The following is a 24,829-nucleotide window of genomic DNA, read 5'->3' on the forward strand; positions in this document are numbered from 1 at the left end:
ATAATCCCAGCACTTTGGGAGGCTGAGGCGGGCGGATCACGAGGTCAGGAGTTTGAGACCAGCCTGACCAACATGGTGAAACCCCTGTCTCTACTATAATACAAAAACTTAGCCGGGTATGGTAGTGGGTGCCTGTAATCCCAGCTACTCGGGAGGCTGAGGCAGAAGAATCACTTGAACCTAGCAGACGGAGGTTACAGTGAGCCGAGATTGCGCCATTGCACTCCAGCCTGGGCAATAAGCGTAAAACTTCATCTCAAAAAAAAAGTAAAAGATATTGCTTACCGAATCTTTGAGGAAGGAAATTAGAGTGAGCAACACAATGTACATTTAGAAGGAATTAATTAATATGAAAAATAAGTCTGCAAATTCATATTTAGACCAGTAAAAAGGGAAACTGCAAAAATACACCAAAAATTTAAAAATGTACTTAAGAAAATAGCAACTAAAGGTTAAAATAAGGTAGATTATTTAGAGTCATGTAATACAATGTGCATGACAAGGACAACTGAAGCTTTAGCATGGTGGATGTGGCAAATATTCAGATAGTCACATGACTACCATAACCCAATCACCAGACTATGCTGATGGAGTATCATTATTAATACCTGGTTAGAGTCTGTAAGCCTGTTATTTCTCTCTTATTTAACTATATTAGATTGGAATCCAGATTATTATGCTTTGCGGTACTCTTAAATTTTAAAAACACAGATTTTTACAGAATGATACACGTATGTATTAAAACAAACATAATCTGGAAAAACTCACCAACAGCTTTTCCTGTATGAATGTCAAAGGTGAATCCAGGAATATTTCCACATATGGTTTTAAAGTCAGCTTTAAAATATAAACAAAGCAATGCACTCTTAAATTTCTCAAATTCCTTCAAAATAACATTTTGTATTACTTTCACAAACAAATATATTTTACATTATTCACAACCAGACATTTTGATTTCAATTATATTTATTTGATAGCAATGCCAGCTTCTACTAGGAGTGGATCTAGGCATTCTTTACCATTATTATCATTGTTATTTCTATTACTCTCATTAACATTTTACTGCTCTAATATCAGAAGGCAAGTAAATCATTATAAGATTCAAAATGTTTATTTAGATATTTAAATACTCTTTTTCTTTTGATACGCAGAGCTATAGAAAACATCCAATACATAAAGATTTAAAAAAGAGAAGTACAAATTGAAAAAGGAATTACAGAGCGCACAAAGGTATAGACATGCAAAAATAATGTTGTAGAGGGGAAATAGGCAAACAATGAATAATGAATGAGATACGAATATTATCTTTTTTTTTTTTTTTTTTTTTTTTACTGTGTCTACTGGTTGGAATGTGAAATTCGAATCATCAAAAACAATGCATTATGAAATAAAATAGGGACTATAAGAGGTATTCTCACACATAATTCACCAAATCAATGGAAATTTAAAAGAATTATAATTTGCAAGATGAAAATGCTTCTGACACTCAATGCTATACAAGTGAGTAAAACTCCTGAAAACAGTATTAGGTAAAACTTGAACTGCATACTATATTCCAAGTGCTATCGGGTCAGGGATGCTGTATATTTCATCCAGCAATAAATACCGAGTATTGAGAACAGGGAGAAAGACAACAGATGCTCAATTTAATGGTTTCTAATTGTCTGGCAATGTACACATTATAATTTATATGTATAATCTCCCTAATTGTCACTGCAACCATATGAATTAGTCACTGTAATTATTTATTATTCCCATTTTATACATGAGAAATTAGTTTCAGAAAGGATAAATACTCTGCAGGAGGTTCCACAATAAGTATCCTAAGAGTTTTGATTTAAATACAGACCTGTCTCTCAAATCTAAGCTTTCGTTTCTTCTCACAAAGAAAGTGCCATTTTAATTCCCCAAATCAATGATCTTCAATTTGTAACTATGCAGTTTGAAAGTTGAGAATTGTAGGAATGTTTCTATTTAATTGTATGGAACATAATAATGGCAAGATAAGGCTAAGAAAATCCATTTGACCAGTGAATTCGAGTCACTGAAAAAGGCCTATGTGTTGCTTTTCACCATTTCTCTCCTGAATTTCATTTCATCAACACATTAAATGAAACATTTAAATACAAATACCCTAGGTAATATTTGGTAACAAATATATAATCACCGTTTCTTATTTGACCTACTGGTTCAACTCTTAGTATCTATAGTTATTAAAAGTTGCCATTCTACAGGTCATAAAAGAGAAACTGATGGACAGCAATTTTAAGACAAGCATTTTTGGTCTTATCTCTATTATCTTTCACTTTTTCTTTCAAAAGAATCTGTCTTGTGAAAAAAAAATGACCAAGTAAAGACAAGCTCTATTTTTTGCCTAAAAATTTCATTGATGTCTGAGGAAGAAGATGTAAAGGCACATTTTGACAATGGGTTGCTTTTATGTAAAATTTGCTCATAAAAACACTTTTTGCATATTTTCCATGACTGAACTAAAAAAATGAACTTTTTGAATTTAGTTTTTTTCCAAATATTACACCTTCCATGTCTAGCAAAGTGGCATACAATACTTGCTCAAGAAAGATTTGTTTGATGAATAAATCAATAATTGACAAGCATAGTTTAAGATACCAAGTTTAAATGGACTAATGCTATAAACTCTAACTCTTCAGCAATGATCTTATTTTCAGGATTTACAAGGCTATTCAACATAATGTCTCAGAAGTTAGTGTGTGAATCTCAAAGAGGGCCACTTGGGAAATAGAGCCATATGATGCTCTTGAATATTTTCGGAACTGAGCATCTCTAGTTTTAGCATGCATTGACTTTGACTATATTGTTACACGTATGCATGTATCACTGACACGGCAGTCAGAGGAAGCACGAGCCATGTGCTTACCTGTTCCTGGAGTTGGGCATGGTTCACAAGGTTTGTTCCAGGCTTTGCCCACATTATATGTGCAGCAGCACATCCTTTTTGTCACATTGAAAGGCAACTCATTCTCACAAGTGGTTCCATTATAGCTTCGGTAGCAAAAGCTTTTTCTCATGTCTACATAAAGAAAAACAAAGAAGCTGGCCATTTGTATCCATGAGTAGTTTATAATGAAGCCCGCACTGCTGTAGACATCAAGCTTTCCTGATGAACGCAACTCTGAAAACCTTCTGAGTCATTTGAAGCTATCTTAAAATAAGTCTTTAAACATAAATCATTTTTAGATTAACATCTCTCCTTTATCCTTAGATAAAGGATTTCACTTATAATCTTCTTTGGAGACAATGTTAATACATATTTGTTTTTCTCTCAAAATCATTTATTTAATTAAAAAAATTAAGCATTAAAATTCAAATGTTATTTTATTTGTATATTAATGTTCACACTGTATGAATGGAGATGACAAATTTACGAATATATAACATTTGAGGAAATTTTCTACATTAGATTCAAGCTTTTAAAAATGTAAATGTATATCCAAAGGTCAAAAATTTGATACTAAGCCAGCAGCTTACAAGATTCTGAAATATCTCAATTCACGAAGATTTAACTTTCAAACTTCCTGAACAATAGTTCTGAGACATAAGTGCTTTAGGTGTGAAGTTGACAACTGTGCTGTAATTAATCTCAGAGTTCTTTACCTACCCATGCAGTTGTGGCCTCCATTGACCTGCATGTACTCAGGTGGGCAAATGCAGGTGTAATTTCCCAGGGTGTTATAGCAGGTCCCAGGCCCACACACACCAGGATGTGCAAAACACTCATCAATATCTAGAGTAGGCAAGAATATCCATTAATTAATAAATATATTTTTTCAATGAATTTATATTACTTAGATGACTGAACAAAGCATATGTGATTCTCTAAATCCCTATTTACGCAAAATTTAGAAATAAAGAAAATATGCCAAATACGCATTTATATAACACAGATACACCTTTCTTCAAAGGAAAAAAATCCCCATATTAAAAAATATAAAGCATCAAAAGAAATTATTCTAAAGTGGCAAAAAATAATTTCCTTGGCACCTATATATATATATATATATATTTTTTTTTTAATTGTAATTCACATTCTTCAATTGGAATTTCTTTAAAGCCTGTTTTCGTCCTATGTCACTTAGGCTAAGTTTTAATGCCAACTTTAAAGTGAATGCAGGTTGGGAAAGCCTTTGTCTTTGTAGCTTCTTTCAAACTAGTAACAATTCAGAGGTTCTTAAAGCAGTGCAGCTGCTGGTTGTTCTCCTTATTATATCCTATTTCTTCCAGATGCATTTATCGAACGTGTTCCAAAAGAAAAGTTAAAATGGAAATAATTACGCTACATGCTTAATATTCAGTTAGAAGGATTCATTCATTTCACAATTAAATATTGAGATTCTACTGTAAGCTAGAACTTGTAGCTGTAATGATGAGTAAGATGTGGACCGTGCCTCCAGAAGCCCCCAGTTTAGTGGTGAGACAGGCCCCTAAAACAATTGAAATACCATGTGATAAGGTGAGGGGACGGAAGCAAGAATGGCAGCTGCATAACCTTTGAACTTCTTCATACCATATAGTCCAACCTTTAAAAAATTACTGATCAATATTAAGTTAATGGTCACATTGAAGCTTACCAATTTTTCCTTGTAAAATGTAATGCTTATCAATATTTTCACTAACAACTTACTTAATATTGTAGGTTTTCATACTACCCCATTTTCCCAATTTATATTTAATCAAGCCTCATAGAAAAATATAGTGAATTATGGCAATGAGCTGTAAATTAATTTGTCTATCATCATACAACTTAGCCACATTGATATGAAAAGAAAAAAGCTATGAACCAGTCTTAATTGAGCCTTTTGTAGAATTTGAGGATGGGCCTTTCCCCCAGGCCTCGGCAGCCATTTTGTTTCGAACAGCACTGAGCATTTTAGGCATCAAATTCATCTCACCTTCACAGATGCGAGTTTCCTCGCTGAGGTAGTAGCCTTGTGGGCACTCACACTGGAAGCTCCCAAAAGTGTTGATGCAGTTTCCACCCTGGCAGAGACCTGGTAACTCCTGGCATTCGTCAATGTCTGCAAAAGGGGAGATAGTGCACTTAAAACAAACACCTTCATGAAGGATAATAGTATTAGATCTTTCAAAACTGTGATCTTGCAAGAATCAGCAGACTTCTATGCATCCAAATGAATGCACACTTAGATGGCAAGTTTATTCTGCTCAAGTATCTTCTTGGCTTTGTCATGGAACTTTTACCATTATCTGAGAAAATGAATAAAATAAGTTGGGGATTATTCAAGGTAGGGGACAATGGGAAAGAGTTTCTCTGCAGAACAGTCAGATATCAAATCACTGCAATGGATCATTACTGCTTGATAAAAGTGGTCGTTTAACATTTTAGTAATTAAAGTCCATCTGTAATTTTACTAAATTATCTTGCTGTGACTGCTCTGCCCCGTAACTTTTCCACCAGCTTTTCTCTAAAACTAACTCTTTACCTTGTTTAAATCTGGGTGACAGTGGGATTAGCTCACCTTCTAAAATGATTGTGATGGGGTTAGGTCTGAAGCCTTCACCTCCGGGACACAGGGTATAATATTCCGCTACAAAACAATAGAAAAATAAGAGGTTTGATACCCGTGTCCAAGTGGCTGAGACAACAAGCAAGCATTCAGCAAATGACAGGCTCAATATACTCATCCTAAGGGATGTATCCAAATTTTTCTTAGTGCCCTTTCATATACATTTAAAGTTACATATTTTACATAAAAGATCATACTTTATTAATCACATACACAGTAGAATAACACGAACCATTTGTTTTCAATTTAAAGAAAAAAATCCCTTGCAGTTCTTTTAGCTAGTAAATTGAGTTTAGAGAATACAGGTTTTGGTTCATGTTCATATCAGAACAGATGTTTCAATTTAAGGCATTCTATAATTGACTTCAGGAATACAACACACCTAAGAAGCTGAACTAAATAACCTTTGAGAAGAATCAGGAATATGTTTTATCTGTGATATCATGGAGAATTGATATTAGTACTATCCATACATGATAAAACACAGGAAGAGAGGAATTCAAATCCTTTAACACTCTTGGCTGGTTTCAGTGTGATCACTGAAAGTAGTCCAAATTCAATTTTTTTGTTTTGTCCTCACTAAACACTCCTTACTCCCAGCTCAGGAATAAAATTGCAACGAATCTTTAGACACCAGGTGGTTTTCTGTCTCTTCTTCAGCTTTGTACTTACTGCTATTGACAGGGGGGCATGTCTCACAGGGGTTTCCCCAGGCCTTTCCCAGAGAGCAGCAGCATGAAGAGCGACTGACGCCCACCCCGATCTCGGTGTTGCAAGACAGACTCCCATCTCCTCGAGGTCCAAACTTCAGGTAGCAGTTGCCCACACGGTTGTCTGTAGAGCAACAAAGGAGCTTACACTTGCCCTTGCTTACATAGTAAGGATTCCATTTTAGGGAAAAGTCACTCAAAGGATGAAATTCAAATTTTGTACATTAACATGAAAGGCTCCTTTTAATCCTTACTACCAAGCGATCGCCTGCTTTAAGCTTTTTTGAGATTGCGTCAGAGGAAGCCAATTATGGCAGACTTTCCTATGTTTAGAAATCCACACAGACCATATTTTCCTATACTCATGGAATGGACAAGATAGTAAGACATTTCTCATTTGGGACATACTGGACCTCCAATAATATGAATACAACACATTTTTTGTATAATTAATCTATATCATGAGTTTATCCAATGGTTTAGTTTCAACTTGCATAGCTAACTTCGCAGGTTTTGGAAAAGATAGCCTGTAACAAACTTAGAGAAAATATTTAAGGGATCTGCTAATCTAAGGCTTTTCTTTATCTCTACAGTTATCATCCAGATCACTCCATTGAGTCTATGGGTTTAAATATTACTTTTTTGTTGAGAACTCTCAAATTTATGGTTCTGTGTCTCATCTCTCCTGTGAACTCTAGACCCTTCTGCCAACTGCGTATTTCATTTCTTCTCTTAAACATCTAATAGTTATTTCAAAGTTAACACATCTAAAATCAAATTGTCGATGCTCTTTCCTCCATGTACAAAATCTGCTGTCTTCTCTCCCAGTCTTCTGCATTTTCAATACAAGGAAATTCTTTTTTTTTTTTTCCAGTTGCACAGGCCCCCTAAGCTTTGACATCATTTTTGACTCCTTATTCAATCAAGTAATAAGGGCTGTCTACTCAACCTTCAAAACATATCTGGAAACAACCATCCTGGTTAACTTGGTGAAACCCTGTCCCTACTAAAAATATACAAAATTAGCCGAGCGTGGTGGCGGGCATTTGTAGTCCCAGCTACTCAGGAGGCTGAGGCAGAAGAATGGCGTGAACCCAGGAGGTGGAGCTTGCAGTGAGTGGAGATCGTGCCACTGCACTCCAGCCTGGGGGACAGAGGGAGACTGCGTCTCAAAAAACAAAAAACAAAAAACAAAAACACAAACAAAAAACAAACAAACAAAAATATCTGGAATTTGTCTACTTATCACTGCCTCTATCACTACTATCTTTTTTTTTTTTTAATTACTACTGAGTTCCAGCCACCGTCACTATCCCTTTACCTAGTCTAATGTAATAGTTTTCTAACTCTTTTCTCAACTTCCATTCTTGAGTAAACTATGGTCTACTTTTCCTTCTGTAAGTCAGAGTGACCCTTCAATAGCATTACCTTAGGTCAGGCAACCTCCAATAGCTTCTCTTCTCAACCAGAATAAAATCTAGAGTTCTTAGCAGTCTACAGAGTAATTTTCATCCCTGGCTGCACGTTAGAATCATTCGGGCTTTTAAAAAAAACTAATTTTCCTTTATTTTTTCTCTGATTTTGCATTTTGTTTTTGTTGCTGAATCTCAGATGCAGCAAGATTCTCATGGTCCCCCTTCTAATTAGGTTTATTTTTATTTATTTATTTATTTTTTGGGGACAGAGTCTTGCTCTGTTGCCAAGCTGGAGTGCAGTGGCACGATCTCGGCCCACCGCAACCTCTGCCTCCCGGGTTCAAGTGATTCTCCTGCCTCAGCCTCCCGAGTAGCTGGGACTACAGGCGCCTGCCATCACATCCAGTTAATTTTTGTATTTTTAGTAGAGACGGGATTTCACCATGTTGGCCAGAATGTTCTTCATCTTTTGACCTTGTGATCTGCCCGCCTCATCCTCCCGAAGTGCTGGTGTAACAGGCATGAGCCACTGTGCCTGGCCTAATTAGGTTTATTTATTCCTCATTTATTCACCTGTTCTTTCTCTCTCCTCCCCCTCCCTTTCTCTTTTATCCTTATTCTGCATTCCCATTCTCCTTCTCTACCAGATCATCCAAATGTATTTAATGTTACTACTTTTTACATGTGCTCCTGCAAAATAAATATTTTTGTTTTAATGTGTTCATTTTAAATTTACACAAATGTCTTTTGTCATACATCTCATTTCATTTTTATAACTTTTCTATTCATGCTTGTTCTGTGAATCTCCAGTCTGTCAGCTTCGTGGTGTACAACTGCCTTTAAAAAAAAAAACCCTCCTCTCCAAAAATGGTTTCTAAAACTCTACCACCACAAAGAATGCTGCAATGAACATCATATATGTGTCTCTGTATGGGCCTGTGAGTTAATGCCATTGGCATGCAGAGCCACAAAAGGAATTGTTGATTTACAGAGTTTGCCTATACTTAGCCTTCAGTCAGGAAAAAGAGTCATCATTTACCAACTACATCCAATGAACCCTTTAATTTTTACTATTTTTAAGTAATTTAAAAAAACCATTTACAGAAGAAAGGTATATTATAAAAACTAATATACAGAAGAAAAAAGTTGAAAACAACTTTATTAGCAATATTAATAAGAATTTAATCATAGCTAACTCAATTTTTTAATCTGTATTTTCTTGGTTTTGAAGATATTCTACTCAAACTGATCTTCTGAATGCAACTAATTGCTTATCAACTATCATTCATGAACTTGGAATATATCCACTTTGTAAAAACCATTTCCAGGTTTCAAACACATCTCTAATAGGTTCTAGCTTATCATTATTTCTGGTTATTCTTGTTCTTGCTTCATAAAAATGCAATAGCCAAAGGAATTTTTGAAAACATTAACAGTTCATGATTTTGTTGATGAGAGGACAGCCGTCTTCTTTAAAGGCTACCAAATAGAAAATGTTTTCATTTTTAGATTTATCAACACCAATTAAAATAATCAATCTAGTGACTGCATTTCTACATCACATATTTCCTTCCAATAACCTTTTATACATACCTGCCTTTATCTTTGTCTACTTATGAATCATATCAATTGAATTTTGGTACAGAAACATCATGAAAATATGAAAGAATCCACGAACCTGGGATGGTTCAGGTTCTTGTTACCAAATATTGTGGGTTGAAGTTCTTTTTATTGACTAAGTGGATGAGAATACTTCATTTCCTTTGTCTACAGAAATACACTGTCCATTCACTTGTTGATTCTGAAGTTTGAAAAAATTCACCTAGGATATTCGTCTCTGAAGGCACTTAGTCGGGGATTGTGCTTAGACGATTCATTTCACCATCACCTTTAGAATCTAGACGAAAGAGCTGCTCTCTGTCTCTCTCTAGTCACCTGACTCAACCAACAACTGTGAAATATTTTCCACTGTCATTTTTTTCTTTTTGCCAAAAATTATGGCCAGAAAGTAAAGACTTCTAAATTCTCAACTGTGTTCAATAAATGCTAAAAGATTTCAAGTAAGGTGTCTCCAGTCTTCTCTTGTACTTTCTTGAGAAAATGATGCAATCCTTAGGGCAATATAATAAGGAAACTGAAGGATGATGCAACAGTGACATTTTATTTCACTAATGCATGTTCCTTCTAGGTGATGCCATAATTTTCCACTTCTTATTATTTTATTCTGTTTGTTGTATCCATTGGACATAATGGTGAACAATGATAAAAGTAACAGCTAGGATGATAAAATGTCAAAATGTTTCAAGACAAAGGAAAAACATGATCTCTTAACATTTTATAATGTTTCAGACTTATGAAAGGGTCCAATAGACTCCTTGGCACTTTTGAGATAGAATGAGTCTTTGTTTTTTGGAACTGAGAATGAACGAAAGCAATAAAGTGTCAATCCATACAAATAGAATTGCTCCAAAAAGAAACTCAAAAACTAACATTGATTATACACTGACAGTTAATTGGTATACTGTTGTGCAAGTATCTTCTCTGAGGGGCTGCCCTGGTCTACACTTCTACCAGCAGAACAGGATGCTCCTCAAGGCCCATGTCCCCATCAATACTTCACATTGTCCAAGTTTCCTAGTATTTGCCAGTATATGAGGTGTAAAGTGGTATTTATATAATTGTTTCAATTGGATTTCTTATTCCTAATGATTTTGGTCATTTGCTTGCTTACATTTTTTAATGTTTAGACTATTCTCTTTTATGAGTTGCCTATTCACAGTCTTTGTTCCAAGGAAGTTTTTAAGAAATATTGAGGCCCCAGTGAGTCAGAATTTCTGGGGGTGTAACAGGCATCAATATATTTTCCAGGTTATAAATGGAGTTTACTATGCAGCCTCGGTTGAGAATCACTTTGTGAACTGGGTGACTGCTCCTCTGATTCCTCTCCTCATCCCTGACCCCTCCACTCACTCCTCTCTTGCTGCACACAGCCTGTGCTATGTCTCTAACGCACAGTCTTCTCCTACCACAGGCCCTTTGCACTGCCTGCTCCTTTTAACTGGAGGCTTTCCTCAGAGGTCCAGTTGGCTTGTCCCCTCCTTAAAGGCTCTGATTCCCCCATTCCTAATATAACATGGCAGTTCTCCTCCAACCACCTCCAGTGCCAATTCTGTTTGTTCTTGCTTTTATTTATCTCCCTGCCTGTAAAATGTAAACACAAAAGCAGAGAATGTGCTTGTTCTGTTCACTGTTGCAACTCCAGCCCTTAGACAGAAGGCGCTCAATCTTTACCAAATGAATTATTTTGAATGGAAAATGCAGAACTTGGAGTAGCCATAAATGATAATTAAAAGTATTCTCTAAAACTTGAAAACAGTATATAAGGTGGGTGTAAATCACAGCAGCAAATATTCCTCCCATTTGCTGCAGGCCCAAAAACTGACACTGAGGACAGTAGGCAGATTTCTACTCAAGCAAGGAATTCTCCACTCCTCCCTTTTTTTGTATACTTCCAGAAAATTTTCCAGACCATTTCTTTCTCTAGGAAAACACAGGAATAGCGCAGAGAATAAAAGCTGGACAATTGTTTTTTAAAGATCAGAGGTGCTGACCACAGATTCCGAACCTTCATTACTGCCTCCTCCTCCTCCCTGTCATCTCTCAACTTCTGCTCCAATGGTTTGGCTCATAAATCCATCTATCTAATTCCTTGCTTCTCATCACTTCATTTACTTTGCTATATGACCCTTCCAGTAGGCAGAAGAAATAGATATTCTAATAGCTATACCACCACTCTGGGTTATCCTGGCCAAACACTGGACAAGGAGCCAGGCAGCAACCTGGGCTACTGCCTTAGCTCTGCCGTTTTCAAGCTCTGAGACCTTGAAAAAATTACTGCACTTCTCTGTGCCTTGGATATCAAGTCTGTGAGAGGAGGAAGGTGGAGCTGATGATTTGGAAGACAAACACAATAAAGGCAACCATATAATGTTTTATTTTTAAGTTAACTGTAGCAAACATTCATTACAGTTCATTACCAAGAGAGTTTGAATATTCAACTTGATCATTCTATTTGTTTCATATAGCTTTACTTACCAACACAACCCACACCAGTTGGGTTCAACTGAAAATCGGGTGGGCAGTTACACTCATAGCGACCAGGCGTGTTGACACATAGGCCATTGACACAGTTTATGGGATCTGCACACTCATCAATATCTAGGAGAAGCATTGAAAATGCCCAGGTTACCACTGTTACTTTTTCTAGGCATACTGCTGTTCCAAAGACTTTGGTGGAATTTTTGAAAGTTAGTAAAGATCACTAGAAAGACTCAACACAATAAAATAAAGATCTTAAATTTTGATATATACCTAAAACAGGTTCCACATATTAAGCACACAGTATTTATGACAGCATTTAGTATCCTTGATAAATACATTGTAATTAATTAAAATTTGCAACTCTGAGGAAGAAAAAATTATGTCACTATTTGTTTAACAAAAATCACAAATATACACGTATATATATACATATACATGAACATATATTCAAAGAGACACTTTACTAGTTTCATTTCAGATATTTAATATTAACAATTATATAGATAACAATTTAATATTATTTACATAAAAATACATCAATTCCATAGCTACAAATAAACGTATCTGAATATAATTTTCTTTTTCAGAAAAATGTGTAACCTAATGCATAGATTAGCTAAGCAGAAATCTCAGGAATTTTTACGATTAGCACAGAATATTTATTTCAATGAATCAGAACACAACTTAGCCCATAACTGACCATACCTGTACAGTTCCCTCCTGTTCTGTCCAATTCATAACCATCATCACAGATACAATGAAACATTCCAGGCAGGTTATTACATGTTCCAAAGACACAAATGTTTTGGAAGGAGCATTCATCAATATCTGAAGATTAAAAAAAAATAGTAATCTCTTATTTACAAAGACATTTTAAAATTTTAATGTAATGTCTAACATTAGTGCATTTTTCTACCCCCCTCAGATGTTTTTATTCAGTAAAGCTTTTTTTTTTTTTTTGTCTAGGTAGATAAGTGCAAAGGGCAAGCAACTAATGTTCACCTATGGAACTAAGATATAAAAGAAATATTATTTCCTTGGTAAAATGAGGGTCTAGTATTTTAAATGACTTGGATTATGATATACTTAAAGAAGAGTTGGCTCAAGGCACATAAAATACAAAAATTAAATATAAACATGTCAAAGAAATGAAATTGTAAAAAAAGATAAAAGCAAATTCAAAGATTCTAACTAATTAGTGCAAACAGCAGACATTTTATAGTTGATAAATGTTTTATATTATGAAAAACAAATACATAATTATTTTTAAATATTGGAGATATTAAAATTAACTTTTTCGTTAATTTAGTTAATTAAATTTAATTAAATATTAATTAACTTTTTAGTTTTTACTTCCTTTTTATTTTGCAATCTTCTCTGTTATTATAAAGCAGTTTTAAACAGAGAAGAAATTTCTTCCCTAATTTCATGTTAATAAGATGATCCATTGACCCCATATTCTAGTAAATTTCATTAAAATATCTCTATTGAATTGGACTAAAAATTCATTTATGAAAAGTTTATGATAGTCTTCCACGAGGCTGTAACTCAAAGTTAATAAATATGAAGTTATCACTCCTCACTCAGGTGAAAATCAATGGGTATGTATAGCTGTGGAAATAATCTGAATTTCTACTCTCAAAAAGAGGATGGACATTTTTGTATAAAAATTGCCTAACACTCGGAGAATGCAGACCAGGCATGTCATTTTAGGCTAGACTAGACAAGTCATCCTAAACTGCTGTCATCAGACAGTTATATCTTAAGTCTAAACAAGACTTCTTTGGTCATTCGTTATAGTTAAAATACTGGTTTCAACTATCTTAGATTTAAGGTATGGTTCCAATCATGTTCAAAGTTTAACATGTGCAAAGGTATCTTTTATTGTATTGGGGGTAAGAAAGTTATTCTCTTTATATAAATGGGTAAAAATTCTTTAAGCTAGATTACAATTGAATTGTGTTAATTTATACTCAAAAAGGGAATTGTACTATCAGCCTTCTGAGTGTGCATTTTTTTGCTTGTTTGTTTGTTTCAGACAGGTTGTTGCTCTATCACACAGGCTGGAGTAGTGGCACGATCATGGCTCACTGCAGCCACAACCTCCTGGGCTCAAGTAATCCTCCCCCTTCAGACGTCCAGGTAGCTGGGACTATAGGCAAACACAATCACACCAAGCTAGTTTATAAAGTTTCTGTAGAGACAAGGTCTCCCTATGTGGCCCAGGTTGGTCTCAAACTCCTGGGCTCAAGTGATCCTCCCTCCTTGGCCTTCCAAAGTGCTGTGTTAACAGGTGCGGGCCACCATGCCCAATCTATTTTACTTATAAATGAACTTTATTAGAAATTTCTTCCACCTAAGTAATGTAATTGTTGTATAAAGAAGGTATTTTAAAAGATTACTGTCTTTCCTTTGTAAAATAGATACATATTCAAAAATTCAAATAATACACAAAACAAAATAGCAAAATAATTACTCAAAAATGTTTCCATCTAGAAAGAATCATTTAAGATCATTTTAGACATTTATATACATATTTAGACCATGAAGCTAAAACAATTTGTATGCATCAGATAAATTTACCATCATCTCAACAGTTTTAAAATACTTTTCTAATGTTAAGAATAAAAAATGCTAAAAAATTTTTGGCTTTATGCTAAAGTTGAAATGTAATTTTTAGATAGTATTAATTAATTCTATACAATAAATTATAAGCAAATTAGCACTCATATATCCTTCCAACTGCTTATTTTTATCATTTTCACTTTTTCAATGTCTATGGCAGTTTACCATAATTTCCACAGTGTTTAGTACTAATTATTTACTTAAAAGGATCAATAATGGTTTCATTACAACTTCTCCATTTGTTTCTTGATTGGTTGTGTTTCATTGCTGATTGTTCTTTTTCCAAGAAGGGTGGGACTTTTGTGAAAACACAGGTGTTTTCTACCTGACATATTTCATGTGTAAGAAAATGCTTATTATCTTTATAATTAAGTATAATATTTTTCACATTTCCTCAGAATTTTGTGGGCATGGATCTAATGTCTTTTGGTATTGGATATTTCTGTTTAGCTCATGAATTGCCTTTTCTTTTTCTTTTTTTATTATACTTTAAGTTCTGGGATGCATGTACAGAATGTGCAGGTCTGTTACGTAGGTATATGCGTGCCATGGTGGTTTGCTGCACCCATCAACCTGTCATCTACATTAGGTATTTATCCTAATGCTATCCCTCCCCTAATCCCCATCCTCTGACAGGCCTCAGTGTGTGATGTTCCCCTCCCTGTGTCCACGTGTTCTCATTGTTCAACTCCCACTTATGAGTGAGAACATGCGGTGTTTGGTTTTCTGTTCCTTAGTTTGCTGAGAATGATGGTTTCCAGCTTCATCCATGTCCCTGCAAAGGACATGAACTCATCCATTTTTATGGTTGCATAGTATTCCATGGTATATATGTGCCACATTTTCTTTATCCAGTCTATCATTGATGGTCATTTGGGTTGGTTCCAAGTCTTTGCTATTATGAACAGTGCTGCAATAAACATAGGTGTGCACGTATCTTTATAGTAGAATGATCTATAATCCTTTGGGAATATCCCCATAATGGGATTGCTGGGTCAAATGGTATTTCTGGTTCTAGATCCTGGAGGAATCGCTACACTGTCCTCCATAATGGTTGAACTAATTTACACTCCCACCAACATGTAAAAGTGTTCCCACTTCTCCACATGCTCGCCAGCATCTGTTGTTTCCTTATTTTTTAATGATCGTCATTCTAACTGGCATGAGATGATATCTCACTGTGCTTTTGATTTGCATTTTTCTAATGACCAGTGATGATGAGCTTTTTTTCTTGTTTGTTGGCCGCATAAATGTCTTCTTTTGAAAATTGTTGGTTCATATCCTTCACTCACTTTTTGATGGGGCTGTTTTTCTCTTGTAAATTTGTTTAAGTTCCTTGTAGATTCTGGATATTAGCCCTTGGTCTGACAAATAGATTGCAAAAATTTTCTTCCATTCTGTAGGTTGCCTGTTCACTCTGATGATAGTTTCTTTTGCTGTGCAGAAGCTCTTTAGTTTGATTAGATTCCATTTGTCAATTTTGGCTTTTGTTGCCATTGCTTTTGGTGTTTTAGTCATGAAGTCTTTGCCCATGCCTATGTCCTGAATGGCATTGCCTAGGTTTTCTTCTGGGGTTTTTATGGTTTTAGGTCTTACGTTTAAGTCTTTAATCCATCTTGAGTTAATTTTTGTATAAGGGGTAAGAAAGGGATGCAGTTTCAGTCTTCTGCAGAGGGGTAGCCAGTTTTCCCAACACCATTTATTAAATAGGTAATCCTTTCTCCATTGCTTGTTTTTGTCAGGTTTGTCAAAGATCAGATGGTTGTAGATATGTGGTGTTATTTCTGAGGGCTCTGTTCTGTTCCATTGGTCTATCTCTCTGTTTTGGTACAAGTACCATGCTGATTTGGTTACTGTGGCCTTGTAGGATAGGTTAAAGTCAGGTGGCACGATACCTCCAGCTTCGTTCTTTTTGCTTAGGATTGTCTTTGCTATATGGGCTCTTTTCTGGTTCCATATGAAATTTAAGGTAGTTTTTCCTAATTCTGTGAAGAAAGTCAATGGTAGCTTGATCGGGACAGTATTGATTCTATAAATTACTTTGGGCAGTATGGCCATTTGCATGATACTGATTTTTCCTATCCGTGAGCATGGAATGTTTTTCCATTTGTTTTGTGTTCTCTCTTATTTCCTTGAGCAGTGGTTTGTAGTTCTCTTCTAAGAGGCCCTTCACATCCCTTGTAAGTTGTATTCCTAGGTATTTTATTCTCTTTGTAGCAACTGTGAATGGGAGTTCACTCATGATTTGGCTCTCTGTCTATTATTGCTGTATAGGAATGCTTGTGATTTTTGCACATTGATTTTGTATCCTGAGACTGCTGAAATTGCTTATCAGCTTAAGGAGATTTTGGGCTGAGACGATGCGGTTTTCTAAATATACAATCATGTCATCTGCAAAGAGATACAATTTGACTTCCTCTCTTCCTATTTGAATCCCCTTTATTTCTTTCTCTTGCCTGACTGCCCTGGCCAGAACTTCCAATAGTATATTGAATAGGAGTGGTGAGAGAGGGCATCCTCGTCTTGTGCCAGTTTTCAAAGGGAACACTTCCAGACTTTGCCCATTCAGTATGATATTGGCTGTGGGTTTGTCACAAATAGCTTATTATTTTGAGATACATTCCATCAATACCTAGTTTATTGAGAGTTTTTAGCATGAAGGGGTGTTGAATTTTATTGAAGGGCCTATTTTAATGAAGGCCTAGTTTTACTGAAGGCCTTACTGCATCTTTTAAGATAATCGTGTGGTTTTTGTCATTGGTTCTGTTTATGTGATGGATTATTACATTTATTGATTTGCATATGTTGAACCAGCCTTGCATCCCAGGGATGAAGTTGACTCAATCTTGGTGGATAAGCTCTTTGACTTGCTGCTGGATTTGGTTTGCCAGTATTTTACTGAGGATTTTTGCATCGACGTTCATTGGGGATATTGACCTGAAATTTTCTTTTTTCGTTGTGTCTCTTCCAAGTTTTGGTATCAGGATGATGCTGGCCTCATAAAATGAGTTAGGGAGGAGTCCCTCTTTTTCTATTGTTTGGAACAGTTTCAGAAGGAATGGTACCAGCTCCTCTTTGTACCTCTGGTAGAATTCGGCTGTGAATCTACCTGTTCCTGGACTTCCTTCGTTTGGTAGGCTATTAATTATTGCCTCAATTTCAGAACTTGTTATTGGTCTATTCAGGGATTCGAATTCTTCCTGGTTTAGTCTTGGGAAGGTATATGTGTCTAGGATTTTATCCATTTCTTCTAGATTTTCTACTTTATTTGCATAGAGATGTTTATAGTATTCTCTGATGGTAGTTTATATTTCTGTGTGATCAGTGGTGATATCTCCCCCTTTATCATTTTTTATTGTGTCTATTTGATTTTTCTCTCTCTTCTTATTTTTCTCACTAGCAGTCTATCTCTTTTGTTAATCTTTTCAAAAAAAACAGCTCCTGGATTCACTAATTTTTTTTTTGAAGGGTTTATTGTGTCCCTATCTCCCTCAGTTCTGCTCTTAGTGATTTCTTGTCTTCTGCTAGCTACTGAATTTGTTTGCTCTTGCTTCTCGAGTTCTTTTAATTGTGATGTTAGAGTGTTGATTTTAGATCTTTCCTGCTTTCTCCCGTAGACAATTAGTGCTGTAAATTTCCCTCTCAACACTGCTTTAGCTGTGTCCCAGAGATTCTGGCACATTGTGACTTTGTTTTCATTGGTTTCAAAGAACTTCTTTATTCCTGCCTTAATTTCGTTATTTACTCAGTGGTCATTTAGGAGCAGGTTGTTCAGTTTCTGTATAGTTGTGTGGTTTTGAGCGAGTTTCTTTTCTTTTTTCTTTTTTTTTTTTTTTTGAGATGGAGTCTTGCTCTGTCGTCCCAGGCTGGAGTGCAGTGGCGTGATCTTGGCTCACTGCAAGCTCTGCCTCCTGGGTTCAAGCCATTCTCCTGCCTCAGCCTCCTGAGTAGCTGGGACTAAAGGCACCCGCCACCATGCCCGGCTAATGTTTTTTGTATTTTTAGTAGAGATGGGGTTTCATCATGTTAGCCAGTATGGTCTCGATCTCCTGACGTCATGATCTGCCAGCTTTGGCCTCCCAAAGTGTTAGGATTACAGGCATTCTGAATCACTATGCCTGGCCATGAGTGAGTTTCTTAATCCTGAGTTCTAATTTGGTTGCATTGTAGTCTGAGAGATTGTTATTACTTTCATTCTTTTGCATTTGCTGAGGAGTGTTTTACTTCTCATCATGTGGTCAATTTTAGAATAAGCGCGATGTTGTGCTGAGAAGAATGTATATTTTGTTGATTTGGGGTGGAGAGCTCTGTAGATCTCTATTAGGTCCACTGGGTCCACAGCTGAGTTCAAATCCTGAATATCCTTTATTTTCTGTCTTGTTGATCTGTCTGATATTGACAGTGGGGTGTTAAAGTCTCCCACTGTTATTGTTTGGGAGTCTTCAAGTCTCTCCGTACGTCTCTAAGAACTTGCTTTATGGATCTGGGTGCTCCTGTATTGGGTGCATATGTATTTAGGATAGTTAGCTCTTCTTGTTGCATTGATCCCTTTACCATTATGTAATGCCCTTCTTTGTCTCTTTTGATCTTTGTTGGTTTAAAGTCTGTTTTATCAGAGACTAGGATTGCAATCTCTGCTTTTTTTTTGCTTTTTGTTTGCTTGGTAAATATTCCTCCATCCTTTTATTTTGAGCCTATGTGTGTCTTTGCATATGAGATGTGTTGCCTTTTCTATCTGAAGTCTTCAATCCTTCTCCTATGACTAAAGTTGACAAATGTAGGAAATCTAAGTCTTTGTCTTACAATTTGGGCTTTGTATATTCAGTTCTTTGTTCGACTGCACAAAAATGTTTGGTTGTTTAGTACTTTTTTTTTCCAGTTGATTTTTTGGGCTCTCTTCAGTGACACCAATTATACTGATGTTTATAGTTTTTGTCTTTTCTCTAATAGTGTTAATTTCTCTTTCCTCTTTTTTTCCCCTGTTATTATCTCAGGCCCCTTCTCTATGCTAGCAATTACATTTTCATCTGTATGTCTTCTGGTTTTTGCTGTATTCATTTAATAGTTCTCTTATTTTGCTGTATTGGTCCCCATTTCTTATTTCCCTTGATTCTACAATCTCCCTTTTACTCTATAGCTCTTATAATCTCCATAAGCTTGTTCAACTACATTTATGATTTTATTAAGATCATATATGGCAAAAAGTACCTATGGAAATTTTGTTTTATTTCTTGAGGAGTTTTCTTCCATTGTGGGTTGGTTCTTTAGCTGTTTTTGTGTTTTTCTTCCTTTTATTTTCATAGGATGCCTGTATAGTTGCTCCTGTTTATTTTTCAGCTTGTATACACACTACTTGGCCTGCTCTTTCAAGAGCTTTTGTTTACTTTAGTACAGTTTAAATAACATCTCTTGATATCTTTCCTTCTTTATCAGAGCTTATGTGGAAGACAGCTGGTTTCGGTTTCATTAAAGCTGTATTCAGTCGCCCAAAGTTTCATAAGGTGGAGGGAGAGAAGATTGAGAATGGGGAGAGCTCCCCTGGGCTCTATGTTGATGAACTTGGCCTTCGCTTTCTCTTTAGAAATTATAGAAAATGGTCTGTATGTAGGTCTGTTCCATTTAACGGAGTCCTCTATCATGTTCTTGCAGGGATTCCTCCAGGTTTTATATTCCCTCATTTTGGTGGAGATTACTGGGAAATGGCCAACTTCAATAACTTTTTGAATTCTATAGAAATTCTGAGACTTTGTGGTGGAAAATGTTCATCGGAGGATCATGTACTTATAATAAGATGGGTAGACAACAAGGGATTCAATTAATAAATTCAGGAGAAACGGTCCAGATGAGCCAGACCTTGTGGAGAGGAGAGAAAAACAAGGAGAATGGCCAGAACCATGGATTTACATTTTTTGGATTTCAAAAGCTGGTGTTCAGCTGAATGGAGCAGAGGGTCCAACTGAGGGTGAACTACAGGTGTGCCAACCCTCAGCTGCCCTGTCAGTTACGAGTTTCTCTCTGTGGTAATGACATATGAGAAAACTAGATGTGCAGGAAGTACAGTAAACAGTAACTATTTAGCACCATCTTGGGGGAGAGGGAAGTTCTGAAAGGGCCTGTGCCACCCATAAAGTAATACACAATTAGGAAGGAAAAATCCTGTCCAGATATAAAGAATTTACGTTAGTGAAAGTGGCTACGGCTGACCTGTTCCTTCTCCCACTAACTCTTGTCAAACTGATGTAGATAATAATCATGTCATTCCACATTTACATTGATTCACATTTTCCATTAATTCTACTACTACACTTCAGTGCTTAAAAGAAACCAGGACCAAGAAAAAAAGGAACTTACCCTAAGTCACCTTGTATAAAATGGATTAGATTCTGCCCAATATTGTGGGTCAACGTAGAAGCATGAATGCTTTCAGTTTGTAACTTCATCTTCCCTAGGGCCAACGTTCATCCCCTTTTTCTGAGTCTCTCCACATTTGTTGCTCTTTCTGAAGAATTTCATGAACTTTTGGCTCACTTTCTTTCTTCAGGGCCACTTCTGACGGTGGAGCAGAGTTGGGCTCTACTGTGAACCACTGCAGGGTGTATCATTTGGTTTTGTTTGGTTGACACTGATGAATTGTGTGTTTGTGTGTGTGTATGTGTGTGTGCATGTGTGCCAGTACTTGCCATTTCTGTTCATTTGGTTAGATACTGATGTAGGGGGAAGTTTTTAAATCTGTTTTCATTTTATCCTTTTTGCTCAGCAGTTAGGTTTTTTTCTCTGAGGCTGCATGACTGGCAAACTGAGTTTCTTTGTTGTTTGTTTATTTTTGCTTTGTTTTGTTTTGAGACAGAGTTTCACTCTTGTTGCCCAGTCTGGAGTGCAATGGCGCAATCTCGGCTCACCACAACCTCCACCTCCAGGGTTCAAGCAATTCTCCTGCTTCTGCCTCCTGAGTAGCTGGGATTACAGGCACGAGCCACCATACCTGGCTAATTTTGTATTTTTAGTAGAGACGGGGTTTCTCCATGTTGGTCAGGCTGGTCTTGAACTCCCGACCTCAGGTGATCCACCCACCTTGGCCTCCCAAAGAGCTGGGATTACAGGGGTGAGACACCATGCCCAGCCCAAACTGAGTTTTTTTAAAGGTTTTCTGTGAATCATAAATTCTGCTGAAGCCCTATGGTGTATAAACTATTTTCAATCTCTCCTTTCTTCATTTATGTTTTCATATAGTCCCTATTCATAACACAATGATGGCTCAAACTATACATAATGTGAATTGAGTTTCTAATTTAATAGAAAATCCAAATTCTTTTTCTTGGAAAGATATCATACTAGGCACAAAGACCCATTTCTAGGAAAGGGGGATGATGTCATCACTTAGAATAAGGAACCACTAGTATTAAGCAAAAGTACAGCCCTTGCTGAATCCCTGAAGAGGACTTCCATTCCCAGACATACAGACAGAAGTCTCAACCATGAAGGTAAATGCCAAAAATGAGCTTTTTATGATTTTGATAAACACAATAAATAGTGGTGGTTGAGACAAGTAATGGAGCATATTTTAAAAGCTGAATAGTTTCTCCACATGTCATTCATTTAGTGATAAAAAAGAAAGAAGAGAAAAAATGGTTAAAACAGAAAAAAGAATGAGCCAAACTTCCAACTACTGGCTCTTGGCCAGGAAAACTTCATAAGAGATGAAAGCTGCCTTCATCATTATTCATTCGGCAAAATAATCCACGCTTAAACGAACGACTTTTATATGTGCAGCATGTGCTATGTATTCTGCTTCCAGGTGGAGCTTGTTCCAGCCCTTGTTGTGGTTTCATTTGCTGTGGTTGATCCAACTTGAAAATGAGTTGGAATCCTGGTGACCCACCTTGGCAGGATCTGCTGTCTGAGGCTGGAGTGAAGCCCATCTCACACTCGCAGCGATATGCACCCGGGACATTAAGGCACTGTCCGTTCTCACAGAGGTTTATGTTTTCTGCACACTCATCAACATCTGCACAAAAAAGGAAATTCCATCTCTGTCAAGTTCCAAATTTCATGACATATTTTCTCCCTGCCCTATAAATAGATCAGTTTTACTGGCTTGACTTAATGCTTATTAACATGAAACAATAATCACATTCACTTAAAGGAGGGTATCAACCTGAGAGAAAGTCTATTTATCCTGCCCCCCGCAACATTGAATTGTAATATAATTAAAGAAAAGCTATTTAACCTGCACCCTAACATTCAATTGCAATATTATTAATAGGAGAAATGCAGACGTCTCTCACATTTGCCTTCTCTTGTCAGTGGTATGCCAACGTTATTTAGATATGAAAAACATTGGAATTAACCTTAAAATGGTGATCATTCTTTGAGAAAATTATAGTATTCGAATAAACAACTTGCTTTTTCACTAGTTCAAGTGTTTTAAAGCAAACTAGAGACACTGTGGGAATGGGGAAAGTTTCTTTCATGTCATAATCTTATAAAAATACTTCTATCTTAATTACACAAATGGACATTACTCACAGACCTTAAAGATAATTTAATTCTATCAAGTGGAATCAGAGGGAAGGAAAAATCAATGTTTAGTGAGGGTGTCATTTGCCATGTGCTGTGCTGGTTGCCTGACATGCATTTTTTCACTGAATTCACCAATGTCCTGAGGTTTAGAAGAGGAAGAACCTGTGGCTAAGGGCATCCAAGTAAGCTGACAGAGCCACAGTAAGGTAATCATACATGTTGACTGAGTCAGGATCTGATTGCAGATGTGTCTGACTTGAAAGCCATGCTCTTTCCTTGACACCACAGTGTGGAGAAATGCCAGGAAAGATGCAATATCTAGGGCTACAAGTAATGAAGCTTTAAAATTGAATAAACACATTTCCTTAAACAGGCATCTGAAAATGATGAGGCTGCATTTTTGATGTCAACAATTAGAAAATAATTTAGTCTATCCTTTAATTATGGGTTTAAAATGTGTACTGAAAATCAATTGAGAAACACTTACTTTATAAACTGAAAAGTATTCAACTTTATGTCCAGCAAGATTATCTAGTCTTATACATGCATACAATGAGAGTATGCTTTATCCTCAAAGAATACGAATGAATAGAAGCTAAATAGAAGCTAATATTTACTGAAATTTTGTGATGTGTTCTTCTAAGTCCTTTATTTGTATTATTCCATTTAATCCTTTCAATGTCATGTGATAAACTACTGAGACTTTGATAAACACATTAAATAGCAGTGATCAGATAGGTCATATATCCTATCTTAAAAAGCTGAACAGTTTTCCCACACCATTCATTTAAGAATAAAAAAGAAGAAAATAAAATTGTATTATTACTATTGCATTTTAAATCAGGTCAGACAAGTTAAGCAATTCACTTACAGTTACAGGTAAAAAATGGCATAGGCAAGATTTGAATCCAGGTAGTCTGATCCAGACAAAGGCTGCATTTTTTTAACCACCATGTTACAAATAAGTAAGACAAAATGGCAAATCATTAACAGTATATGATTGTTACAAATGCCTTTATTTGAAAACTTTCAAGAATATATCTGGAAAGTCATTCAGATTTTTGTGTTTAATGTAAGAGAAAGATACATAGTCACCTGCAGGTCAAGTATAAAAAAAGTAGTTACTTTTGTCTCCTTTAGCTATAATTTTCTTCAAATGAGGAAGCATATAGAGTGTTCTATGACCAGCCCATCAGAACACACCTCAGGACTGTCACCCACCTGAGCAGGTAAAGCCATCTCCAGTGAAACCTTCGGAGCAGGCACAGCGGTATGAGCCTGGGGTATTTACACACTGGGCATTGATGCTACACTGGTGGGTTCCATTAGAACATTCATCCAGATCTGCAGAACACAGCAAAAAAGTTCAGAAATGAAAATGCAATATTTAAGCACCTGGAAAGAAAGTTTGTCTTAATTTACATATAAACTGGACAAATGGCATGCGTTTTAGTTTGCAGGATCACAGTTCCAATTCACTAAGCTCTCAGACCCAATATCCAATGTCCATGCCATAAATGTGGGCCAAAATGATGAACTCAAGCATTTTGTGAGATATATAGTCAACATGAATTTTTTAACAGCTCAAAGCAAACTAGTGTCAGATCTCATTCTGACTTCTACCGAGGGTGAATTTTATTAGTGGTTTCCTTATCAGTAAAAGGATCAATTCTGAAGGTGATACTGAATTTCAGAACAGGAAAATTAACAAAGAGTTTTCAAGTTTATTTAATAGAAGAGGAAACAGAGATATGATTCTTGACCTCATGGAACCCTTAGTCTAGTAGAAAAGACAGATGTTAAACACAGAAAACAATTAAATCTTGCTATATGTGCCATGAAGAAAAGTTACAAGGTGTCATGAGAGAATAAAAAGGGCATCCTATTTGGGCTGCAG

The 24,829-nt window shown here is 36.1% G+C and overlaps 1 protein-coding gene across 1 annotated transcript in view; it reads right to left on the minus strand.

The window, feature by feature from the left end:
• The window catches only part of FBN2 (fibrillin 2), a 269,025-nt gene that overhangs the window by 41,984 nt on the left and 202,212 nt on the right, over nucleotides 1-24,829 (minus strand). Inside the window, exons 33-42 of the mRNA XM_015140689.3 lie at nucleotides 24,154-24,276; nucleotides 22,292-22,417; nucleotides 12,493-12,615; nucleotides 11,782-11,904; nucleotides 6,234-6,395; nucleotides 5,514-5,582; nucleotides 4,929-5,054; nucleotides 3,638-3,763; nucleotides 2,897-3,049; nucleotides 769-837 (exon numbers count right to left, since the gene is read on the minus strand). Coding sequence (XP_014996175.2) covers nucleotides 769-837; nucleotides 2,897-3,049; nucleotides 3,638-3,763; nucleotides 4,929-5,054; nucleotides 5,514-5,582; nucleotides 6,234-6,395; nucleotides 11,782-11,904; nucleotides 12,493-12,615; nucleotides 22,292-22,417; nucleotides 24,154-24,276 — 1,200 coding nt within the window. The remainder of the gene's footprint in view (nucleotides 1-768; nucleotides 838-2,896; nucleotides 3,050-3,637; nucleotides 3,764-4,928; nucleotides 5,055-5,513; nucleotides 5,583-6,233; nucleotides 6,396-11,781; nucleotides 11,905-12,492; nucleotides 12,616-22,291; nucleotides 22,418-24,153; nucleotides 24,277-24,829) is intronic.

This window comes from Macaca mulatta, chromosome 6 (assembly GCF_049350105.2).
Source record: "Macaca mulatta isolate MMU2019108-1 chromosome 6, T2T-MMU8v2.0, whole genome shotgun sequence".
In the NCBI taxonomy this organism is placed as follows: Eukaryota; Metazoa; Chordata; class Mammalia; order Primates; family Cercopithecidae; genus Macaca; species Macaca mulatta.